Source organism: Dermacentor variabilis, chromosome 10, assembly GCF_050947875.1.
Source record: "Dermacentor variabilis isolate Ectoservices chromosome 10, ASM5094787v1, whole genome shotgun sequence".
NCBI lineage: Eukaryota > Metazoa > Arthropoda > Arachnida > Ixodida > Ixodidae > Dermacentor > Dermacentor variabilis.
Genome location: NC_134577.1, coordinates 106,494,938 through 106,507,165, shown reverse-complemented (window position 1 = coordinate 106,507,165; position 12,228 = coordinate 106,494,938). Strand labels below are relative to the sequence as shown.

General features: G+C 43.5%; 1 protein-coding gene across 1 annotated transcript in view; it reads left to right on the top strand.

Moving 5' to 3' along the window:
* LOC142559362 (glucoside xylosyltransferase 2-like) overlaps positions 1-4,951 on the top strand; it is a 56,839-nt gene extending 51,888 nt beyond the window's left edge. The window contains exon 4 of the mRNA XM_075670972.1: positions 4,757-4,951. Coding sequence (XP_075527087.1) covers positions 4,757-4,951 — 195 coding nt within the window. The remainder of the gene's footprint in view (positions 1-4,756) is intronic.
* Positions 4,952-12,228: the final 7,277 nt, after the last annotated feature.

Sequence of the window (12,228 nt, the reverse complement as noted above, 5' to 3'; positions counted from 1 at the left end):
AGGAGCCAAGACAACTATTAGGTGAGCTCTCACAAATATCAAAGGACATAAAAAAGAAAAGACAAATAACGAAAATGCCCAACTCAAGAGATCGGATAGATTTCGCGAAGCTGTAAAAACTGATGAACAAAAGCAAAACAAGGGTTATTAGGAATTATAACGTGACAAAGACAAAGGAAACAGTAAAAAATGGACGCAGCTTGAAATCAGCGAGAAGGAAACCTGGCGTAGGACAAACCAACGTGTATGCACTGAAGGATAAGCAGGGTAATATGAACAACAATCTCGAAGAGATAGTAAAAGCTGCAGAAAAATTCTATACTGACCTTTACAGTGCTCAGAGCAGCCACGATTCCTCCATTCGAAATGATAATGAACGGGTCCCAGAGACTCCTTCTATAGCTATTGAGGAAGTTATAAGGGCCTTGCATGACATAATGCGGGGAAAATTGGCAGGAGTAGATGGAATAGCAGTCGACGTAATCATAGATGGATGATGCTTAATGCTAGAAAAACTGGCGGCCCTTTATACGAACTGTCTATCTACTTCAAGGGTGCCAGAGAACTGGAAGAATGCCAACATTATACTTTTCCACATAACGGCAGACGTTAAAGACTTGAAAAATTATAGGCCCAACAGCATACGTCTAGTATTAAATAAAATATTCAGAAAGATAATCTCCAATGAAATAAGGGCACCATTCATCTCCTCACGTGGAGATCATACGCATTAGGTACATGTGCCCCGGTCTAACACACTAACACATTCGCAATCATTTTTACCCAAAACATGCAACGAATGTAAGGGTCTGCTAGCATCCATTGTTAGCATAAGTAATCCTGTTCAATTTAGAAACACTTTAGTTAACTACGTTTAAATAATGAAGCTTGCGTTCAATATATCACGTGTCTTTTCATTGTATAAATACTATATTTGCAACCTAACTATGTATGTATTGAGCTATCATTCCCGAATTGTTTTCTTGAAAAGTGTATCAAGAGATTTCTATGGTGAACTGCCACTATTATTTTTTTTGTCTATGATGTGTAAATCAGTGAGCGAGCATAATGTATCATTGTTACCCATACTGTGCTTTTCTATACATCATTTGTACCTCCTTTATGTTGCCTCTCCCCTCTATAATGTATACTTACTCTCAGGGTACTGTAAATAAATAAATAAATAAATAAATAAATAAATAAATAAATGGCAACACCGGACTTCAGCCAACAAAGTCAACTGGCTGGTTTATGGAAGGGATACTCTACAATGGATCAAATTCATGTCATCAGTGAGTTAATCGACAAATTCGCAGAGTACAATCAGCCTCTCTGTATGCCCTTCATAAATTACGAAAAGGCGTTTGATTCAGCAGTGATACCAGCAGTCATAGAGGCATTACGAAATCAAGGAGCACAGGACAGTTACGTAAATATCTTGGAAAATATCTACAGAGATTCCACAGCTAACTTCATTCTCCACAAGTAGGAAGACACCTATAAAAAGGGCTCAGACGTGGAGACACAATGTTTCTAACGTTATTCACTGCGTGCTTGAAATAACTATTCAAGCTATTAAACTGAAAAGGCTTGGGAGTGAGGATCAACGGCGAATATCTCAGCAAACTTCAATTTCCAGATGACAGTGCACTGTTCAGGAACGCTGGGGACATGTTAAAACAAATGATTGAGGACCTTTACAAAGAGTACAAGAGTGGGGTTTAAGATTAATACGCCGAAGACAAAGATAATGATCAATAGCCGAGAAAGGGAACAATAGTTCAGCAACGTCAGTGAGCCTGTACAGTCTGTGAACGAGTACGTTTACCTCGGTCAATTACTCACAGGGGAGCTTGATCATGAGAAGAAAATGTACAGAAGAATAAAAATGGGTACGAGCGCATTCGGAACACATTCTCAAATCCTAATTGGAAGCTTACTATTATCATTAAAAAAAAGCTGTACAATCAATGCATTTCACCGGTGCTAACTTATGGAACAGAAACTCTGAGGCTTACAAGGAAGCTAGAAAACAAGTTAACGAACACCTAAAGAGCGATGGAACGAAGAATGGAAGGCGTAACGTTAACGTGCAGCAAGAGAGAATTGTGGATGGGATAGCGAACGGGGATGGCCTGTATTGTAATTGAGGTTAAGAGAAAAATATGGAGCTGGGCAGGTCATCTTGGCATAGGTTAGGTAAGCAGTGGGCCATTAGGGTTACAGAATGGGTGCCAGGAGAAAGGAAGCACAGTCGAGGACGGCAGAAAACTAAGTAGCGTGATCAAAGTGAGAAATTCGCAGGCGCTAGTTAGAATCGGCTGGAGCAGCACAGGGGTATTTGGAGATGGCAGAGAGAGGCGTTCGTCCTGCATGGACATAAAATGGGCTAGTGATGTGCAAAAGCCAACGCGCTTGATTGATAGGTCAGATTTTTATAGATCACTGGCAGTGCTCGCCGCTGTCTTTGAGCGTTGAGTTTTGCCTGTTTTTGAGGGCACAAATGCACCAAATAAAACGCTAGTTTCGCCATTCACAGTTTTGCTGCTTTCTTCAACGTAACTACCACGTGAAAATATTTATATTTTCCGCCTCCAAGAAATAATTGACAATTGTTCATATTGACTAATTTTAACAGCGAATCTAAATACGATAAAAGCAGCAAAGGTTTTCCTTATTGCTGCTGGTAGCAAACAGAGAATCATATTGTTGCACTTAATAACGACAGTTTCGTAGTGTTGATTTTGCCACAGGATTCAGAGGGAAGCTCAGAATTAAATAAATTTGAAACAAGCGTTGCGACACCTCCGGCACGTTCATAACGGCGGTTCATGTAATAATATTCCTAGCCAGGGAAATTATACACATTTTCCCAAGCAAGCCAAGTTTCCGAAAACATGAGAGCACTACATTGGCACTCAATTCCGCCAAAAAAGAACAACGAAGTTTGTCTCGCTCGTTTCTGCGAGATATAAGGTGAAATGTATACAACTACAGCAATTCCCTGCCTTCGGATTATTGTGTCTAAGTCAGCTAAATTTACTTGGTCCATGAAAAAGAAAACAGACGAAGAGATAGGTTAGATACATACTTCAGCTGCTGCACAGTTAGTCGAGATCAGCTGTGCATGAAAGGACAACCACAGATTCATTCTCTTTGTTTCGAACAAGAATTTCCCTGTTTGCATGCCACGCGAAGCGATAATGGTTTAAACTCGGCCATTCTCTTCCGCAGCGCAGCACCTGTTGGTTCTGTGCTGTCATGATTTTACAGATTGAAATATTTGAGCTCATGTTTCGGAAAACCGCGCATTTCAATCCAACTGTCTCGCAGTGACAGCGGCGGAAAATGCACGATGAGTCCGGAAACTCTGCCTTGTCTCGAAGACAACCGATTTACCGCCTCGACGTCACTCGCGGTCAGCTCTGAAAAGCTCACCAATTTTGATACTTCGTTTAGATTTGTTAGGAGGTTACCATTATTCATTACCTGTATTCCATGCACTTCAACATTGAACTTCCTGCTGGGCCATTCAAGGTGGCTTACTGAGGCTCTATGTTGCTGAATGTCCTTCAACTTACTGCTATGACATTCAAGGTGGTGGTTCACCGAGGTTCTGAGTTGCTGAATATTACTTGGGGTTGCATCGTTCTCCAGTTAAGACATATTTTTCTTGAAGCTGGTTGCTTCCTTTTCCTAGGCATCTTGACGACTCACTATTTTGTCGCATTTCTAACGCATTACCTCAAAGGAAGTTTTTGATTATAACTTTTGCGGCCAGCTAACAAGCTTGTCGAGTTTGACAGTCATTTCTTGGAAAAGGACCAACAGGTTGGGATCCAACGCCTGGCCTCTTGTGCGTTAACTTTTGCGCTCGGCCTGGCAAAAATCGCCACTCCTTGCAACCGCTCTCGCCTTAGCTTTTACATGTTGCTTCATTGCCGCCCGAACAATCACAGAGATCGTAGCCGTACTTACATTCGGAGTATTTTATGAATCGTCCATCAGCGGGGAAGGAGTCATTTGCAGGAAGGGCAATGACTCTTCATGGCCCCACTAGGTGTACACACAGTGAAAACAGCACCAAACGCCAAAGCACTTGACGCCAAAAGTATCGCATACCGAGCAACGGAATGGCAACGCAGGTGGTGGTGGAAAAAAACACGGGGCAAGATAGCTATTACAGAAATGAAGTTGTTTACCAACCTGCAAAGAGTGGAATAAATATGTAAGGGGGCACCCTTCTGTCATGAGCGCGACCAGAGCAAGCAAAAATAATATAGTTCGTGACGTCAGTGCATGCACGAAACCTTGATACCGCGCAGCACAGTCCGTGTTGAATCGGGCTTGAAAGACTGGAATTAGGATGTAAGAGGCGTCCTTCTTCCACCGCGGTCACCGCCCATGTCGGCTTTTCAGATAAGTACTGCTTGCTTGCCTTGTCTCTCGGTCTGTTGGATGGCTTTATTGACTAGAGATGCCAGGTTTATGTAACTAAGCATACAGTTGAGCCATCTTATCATCTGCCCTCTTTTGATATTATTGCCGCCGTTAGAAAAGGGGAAAATCAGCTGTATTGAAGAGAGTATCCAAACTTACCCTGAGTGTATTCGCCAAGATGTCGGTCAGCAGCACGTTACAGTGCATGTTACAGCAAGACGGTGCTTTTTGTATTTTTATGATGTAGCAAACGAAATTTAGCTCCAAATAACACTTCCTTTTAGGAAAGCTTCGCTGCACTTGTTCTTCGTTTCAGTACCAGCTTGGTGAAAGCCTTGGGGACACCTTCATCGACGTTTTCAAGGATCGACTCAGCAAGCGTAACTATACCAGCTGCGCGCACGAGTTCCTCAAGTATGTGGTTCGCTGGGAGAAGACGGCACGCGCCATCGACAGTGCTACCGAAAAGATCAGACAGAGTAGAGCACAGGGTCTGGAGAAGAATATTTGACTAGAATAATACAACAATTCTAATTCTTTTATTACATTATTTCACCACATGTCACGCCTATGTTATCATCGAGAAGAGTTATGCATGAATGTGGGACATGAGAAAAGAATAGTATCCAGTGAAATGAAGTCTTGCGTTATATCAGCCTCTCTATAATTCAAGCTTCTTATAATGTACAGTAAGACCCCTCTTGCGCTTTCCAGCGGGATGCGAGAGAGATAAGGAAAGTGTGAGAAACTGGAAAAGTATTGCGCAAGGAGGCGGCTGAAATCCCACAAACATGTTGTTATAGATAGAAATGGCATTATGCATTGCTCAGCCTTCAAAGGATTTGCAGTAAAACACTGCTAATGCGGACTCAGCAGGGACTTCCTAAAACCCTAAATATTGGATTTGTTAAAGAATGAGGGGCTTATCCAACAGAGGCCGAAAAACCTGTGTTGGCTGTGTCGTATTCCAGGATCGCCACTCTCCGGGACGCTTTATCTTTCACAAAATGTCGCTTGATTAGAGCTAGACACATCGGCGTCTACAATCGTCCGCTTTCTTGACACAGCGCTAATCTCGATGTGTTATCATAGTGTCAGAATCGCTGTCACCCGTAAAGCCGTACGGTGCTACGAAACTCGTAGTAGCCTCAAAAGTAATCGTCCAATAGTACGGCCCAACCATACCAACGCATTGAAGCACGCGCACATACGCTTGCCTGTAACCAGCTCAGTCCGTATTTTGACACCTGGTGTGCTGCCTCCAATGATGCGAAGATACAGTCAATGCATGTATCTAACCTTCACTTCATGGCAACATAACCGAAGTAGAGCGGCTTGCGATAGCTGAGTGCCTGCGGCTTTCTTTTAACAGTTAGTGTGGCGCTTCCTACACTGGTGAGAAAAATGGTGGTGCGTTCTCTCATCTGCATTCAATCCATCTTAATGCTGTGATTAAAGTCATGTTCACTGCAAGCCTGTAATTCCGTGCTGCCATAGTGTTTACATATGTTGTGTTTGCATTAAAGGCGTTGCTTAGCAAAAACTCGAGCTGCCAGTCTTGATGTCACAAGCTTCTCTTCAATGCACTACCATACAATGGCTCCCAATTTATTTATTATTTTGTAGAATAAAAAGTGCGCCCATATTTATCCTGTTTGTGCATTTTCTTCAAATTCACAACATTGCCTGTCACGTGCATGCTATAAAAATTGCACGCAAGTATTGTTTGTGCAGTACTATCATTGCTGGCACTTATATCTGCAATAATTTAGCTGATTCCTATTATGTGACCTTTCTCTACGCATTTGTTTCGGAGTCTCCAGTTAGTTGCCTTTATTTTTACCTCATCCAAAATTACATGTGCAATACAGCGGTGCGATGTGTCTTGAAGTGATGTTGTCACATAGTTTCGTTATCTCATTTTTAATGAATGTTTGTGCATACTAGTAGCCTTTTCCGCGCATTCTTAAGGGACACTAAAGTCAACCATAATCTCAAGCTAGTTGGCAGTCAGCGTTCCATAACGCGTCCAATGTATCACTTTTCCTTTTGCAGAAAAGCCCTCCAGTGTTTCTCTAGTGACTGCAGCATTCTGCAGCTGCGCACAAGGTGAAGGATTCGATTCTGAGCCACCGCAGCTACCTTCCGATAAGGTCGGAAAGCAAAAATGTTCATGTACTTGGATTTAGCTGCACGTTAAAGAAACCTAGATGGTTCGAATTAATCCTGGGCCCCTTGCTACGCTATCTTTCATAGCCAGTGAATCAGCCAGCCGGGATCTCAGACCCCATATATTGGTGAATTTTTATCGGAAACAGAGTATATATAAGCAAGAATATGACACGGTATGTCACAAGGATGGAGCTGCCACATTGCAAATGTGGTGCCAGTCTCCATGACATAACTAATTTGCCACTGATAACATTAATAATCCCTCACATAGGTCAGTCAAACTTACACTGGTACATCATAGACACCAAAGGCTATATACGAAAGTTCTTACACCCTTCGGAAGTATTAGAGGTTTACGTGCTGGCTTGCAGCCCCACTCGAACGTAGCAGCAACGCATTCACTCCCGCAGTTGTATAATCTTATAGCCGATTTCCAGCGCGGAGTCAGTTAATCCTGAAGAAACAAAAATTACCAAGTACTGGTCAAAAAATGGGTGGGTAATTTGTCAATTCAGTTGTGGTACACACAATACAACTGATATAACCATTGATAAATACGTTTTACAGAGAAGACACACTACCCTGGCTACCTTTGATTAACGTTCCATACCACCCATACCGTCGCACGCTATCCTTAACCACCCCACAGAGACATCTGTGGAACTCGACCTAATGCTTCACCATAGAAGTTACGCTGCATTTCAACAGGAAGCGAAATGGACACTGGCCAATTGTATTCGATTTTAAAGCTTGAGAACTCGCTAGCTTTTCACTCAGCCTTGTCGGTATTTTTATGAGAGAGTGGCGCCTACTTTGTGCCATCCACGGACATATAGCAGGCAGGTAGCTTAGCCCCGCTGAGTACGGCCACAAAAATCACTAGTGTAGCTATTAATGAGAAAACAATTTATCTCTAGCTGCTGTAATTGTGGACGCACTATTGTGTGGCCGCTCCAATTAGGGCTTTCCCTGCGACAATGTTAACTCTTGTCATAGAGGAATCATTTCAAGGGTTTTGGTAGGCTAGTTTAAGAGTATATGATAGAATTCACTCGAACAGATCGTCGACAATTACATCGGTAATATACAGGCTAGCAATGCAGGCAATGAAGTTAAAGCTGCAGGCATGCGCAGAGAATAAAGGCATATTGGGAGAACTTCAGAATGACTTCAGAATAGGTAGGAGTTTGGATAATAACTTATTTGTTCTTACTCAGTGTACTGGAATTTTGGAAGTACAAAGTAGCCCGTTATATGTGGCCATCTGAGACATTACAGGAGCGTATCACAACGTAGACCATAACATGTTGTGGTATATTCTGGAAGGGGAAGACTTAGGTGACGATTGTCTACAGCTTTTGAGAGAAATTTACCTGTAAAATACAGTTTGCGTTAAATGAAAAGGGATGAGAGCGAGAAGTAGAGTTGGTATGAACAAGGGACTGAGGCAGGGATGCCCTTTATGCCCACTGCTGTTTATGATGTACATAGTGAGGATGGAAAGGGCGCTAGAAGGAAGTAATATCGGGTTTAATCTCTCATACAAACAGGCGGGTGCAGTAGTAGAGCAGCAGCTTCCAGGTTTATCTTATGTGGACGACATTATGTTGCTAGCTAACAAGCAAAGGGAGTTGCAGCGTCTGGCTAATATCTGTGGACTGGAAGACAAGAATATAGGTTTGGAGTTTCGTGTTCAAAAATCAGTGGCTGTGGTATTCAATGAAAACAGGGAACAGACGATGGCAATACCGGGCCAGGAAATACCTCGGGTAAGAGAATATAAATACCTTGGTATATGGATTAACGAAAGCAATACATATGTGGAAACACAGGAAAAAAACAATAAGAGTAAAATGGAAGAGAAATGGAGCCGTAATTAAGCACAAAGCGCTATAGGGATACAACAGGTACGAGGTCCTCCGGGGTATGTGGGAAGGTGTAAGGGTTCCAGGACTTACTTTTGGAAATGCGGTTGCTTGCTTGAAATCAAGGCTACAATCAGGACTCGGTGGGAACCAAAGGTAAATGGAACGCCTCGCATTTGGCGCTCACGGGAAGGCTACAAATGAAGCTGTGCAGGGTGATATCGGCTGGGCTAATTTTCAAGTGAGGGACGCTCACAGTAAAATTGATTATGATGAACGACAGATTAATATATAAGAAAGTAAATGGGCCGGGAGAGTGTTGAGGTTGAGAGTGTTGAGGTGCAGGAAAAACATTGATTCACAGTGGAGGAAAAGAACTAGGACGCTTACCAGCAATTATGCGGCATGTAGTGTAGGCAACACAGCAACAAAAACGTCAAGCGCTAAGCCAGAGGCAGAAATCTCATGGGTGGCGGCAATGGAAAAGAAACCGGCCATGAGTAACTACTTAATAGGAAAAAAGGAAATCAGGAAAGAAACAATTTATGACAACTCGAAAGGAAGCTAATTGCTTTTCGAAGCGGGATCAGGATGCCTTAGAACATGCACCTATAAGGCGAGATAGAAGGAGGAACAAGAACCATGTGCTTGCTGCGGTGAATCTAGGCAAACGATGGAGCATGCTTTAGAATATTAAGACAATTTCCCAGGTGTCGATGTAGGCACCATTGGCCTCCTTGAACCCATTTGGTTAGGCGAGAGCAGGGGATAAGTAAACATGCCCGCAATGGAGCTTAGTAAGAGGGGATTGGAAGATTGAGGCAAGAAAAGTAGGGAAACGACGGAAAACGGAGGCGTACAAAAGCAAAGTTCGCAATAGGTGGGCAGAAACTTCCGTTGTAAAGGTTCATGTTCTTTATTGTTTTTTTTTCTTCTTTAACATAGGTAGGACATTAGGCAGTACAGTAGCAAGAGCTGGGTGGCGCAACCTAGCGCGCCGTTCCAAAGGTGACGCTCAAAACTTGCATTCATCCATCCAAGATCCAGCGCTTATTCCCCATATGTCTCCTTCCTCCATCTGAAATTACATTTCTTCCGCCCGATTTGGATAGTCTGAGGAAGACCCACTAGCACACGGAAATTTCGGGGACCGTGGCATAAGCTGTAAAATGCGTGCCTTTGTGCACAGATATCGCAACTGAATACCCACGCTACTTTCCAACAAAACCTCTTTGTTTCAATCGAGGTATCGTTTGAAGTCACAGTTTGCCTTTATTCTTGCGTAGAAAACAATGTTTGCACGATTAAAGTATGTTTAGGCAGAGGAATCTGATCTCGTTTCTTTTTGAGCGAACCCTACTGATGGTGCCCTAGGTATGTCGCGCCAACTAGTGGCCTTGCGAAATAATCTGCTTCCTGCACATTCCTCTGTTCTCTCATAGATGTCAGTGTCGCTTGCGCGCCGCATTCGAAAGTTTTGATCATTTGTTTCCGCATGGCGCCTATTTTTCGATTCCCGTGTTACTTGTTTATCGGTATTTGCCTATATGAGAACATTTTTATTTGGAATGCCCTTGACCATAGTAAACAGACGTGCTTGGAGAAGCCAACCATATTTATTATAGTAATTCAGACTGGCGTTTGGTTTGTATAGTAATTTGTACTGCAGCAAATTTCTAATGGAGGCATTCTGCTCTACTGGAAATTTATGGTTTTGAAAACTTCTAGTGCAGAAAATTTGCCGTCGCGCTTTGAATAGCATGACGATCATCGATTTCCTAAGCGAACCACAAATTTCTCCTGCTTCTGCCCGCAGAGGTGGCCTAGTCACACAGCGTCTTCCTCGTATGCGGCAAGTACTGACCTCAAATTTCTGTGGCGCGGGAAGCCCAAAGGTCTTTTGAATTTTTTAGTGGCTAGGGGTGGCCCGCCACGTTGCACTCAGCAAAATCAGGGTGTTCCACTGCGGCCGTGATGCGCGTTTTGTGCGCATGAGATGCACGCATGAGCGGTGATGCTTTGTGGCGGACGAGCGCGTTTTTCCAGGGCTCCGTGGTAGCAACGAAAACATGCTTTTTTGTACGTGCTTTGAGTTTGCTTCTGTTTTTTTAGGATTTGCCGATGTTTTTAGCGTTTAATTTAGTACGTAGAAGGCTATCCGCTGTTAGCTTTTTTAAATCTTCTTTTCGTGCCCGCGTGGGCGTAACGGATATATTACGTTTTGAAGGATAGAGCGTGCTTTCATGCCACGTATTTTAACACGTGTAACACGTGTTAGGGACGGCAAATCTCGTCAACATTTGAATAGAAGGCTGGAAGTTGCAAGACACTTAGGTGTGGTTTTAGTGCGGTTGTTTAATGTGTGGTTAGTTGTATCGGAATTATTGCTTTGACAGGACAGTCTGAGCGCGTCCACGTGTTTGAACACGTTCGAATGTATGCCACACCTTAAGTTTATGCGGCATTTGTGGCGTTTCAAATATTTCTAGAAAATATTTCATGACATATTAAGCGTTTAGGCTCTTGGCGTATTGGACTATTCTTGTAGGTACGTGCTCTGAATGGTTCGCTGCTTTCATTAGAAAAAGCCACGTTATGGCAAGAAAGACGGTAGAGCGTCCAGCTTGCGGGGCCCCCCTCACGGTAGACTAAGGGGAGGATGAGAATGGAGAGGATATGGGGTCGTCGATAGAGACTGTGGTGTAGATGTTAAACTAAAGAAAATGGAGCATAGTCACGATGAGCTTGTGAAGCCGATCGAAGAGCTCAAAAATAAACTGATCACGGAGCGAGACACAAGGAAGGCTGTAGTAGAATGGGTTTTAGCAGCCTAGAAAGAAATTTTAAGTGCGCTTAACCTTCGCCATTAAAGGGCCCCTCACCAGGTCTGGCTATCTTGAGCTGACATGCGCAGAGCATACATTGCGCGATAACGATTGTGTCTGCAAAATAACACATCGCTACGCGCCGCGGAAACATCTGAAATTTTAAATTTAACGCCGTTTGTCCTTCTCATGGCGGCCGTCGCGCTCCAAGCCGGACGGTGACGTAATCGTGCCCCTGCGCCTAAGTAGTCGTGTCCGCATTGCGACGTCGCTCGGGGTGACACCTGACTTAAAGAATTATTCAAGACATCTGTTGCTTGAATTGACGAATTGAGTTTTAGAGATATAATAAAACACACAAAAGGATTGCCTGCAAGTTTTTTTGTTTTACTTCGAACTGAAACAAGAGAGATGTACTTCCCCTTCGTCTGCTTGCTCCCACGGTCGTGCAGTCAGGTGCGCAGCTACTGAAACTATGCAGTTTTCTACGGTGTTCCAGCGCGTCATCATGCTCTGCGATCCGCTTGTTCTGCCTCAGTATTCGTGTAGTGCTGAATTATACCGCTAGTCACGTTTCCTTCTGCTGAGCGCGTAAAATCGTGTGCTGCGCCAACGAGACTGCTAATAGAGACAACAGATCGCGTGCGACGCCGTCGGCGGAAGTGCGTAGTGCCGAAAAAGAAGCGAAGAGAAAAAATAAAGGCGGTGCCTGTGGCGTATGCGTCGCGTGATCTTCAAGGTCCAGTATGGGAGAACGCAAGGAACGAATTTCGCTTGCGTAGGCTAGACGGGGCGTGTGGAGAGAGAATCTTGCTTGGCAGTAGAGCACACCTGCTGGAATCATGGGTTCGTGGCATTCAAACATTTGTCTCGGATATTAATGAGCCGATTTGAAATACTTTTCGGCAGAACACTGTGTAGAGAAC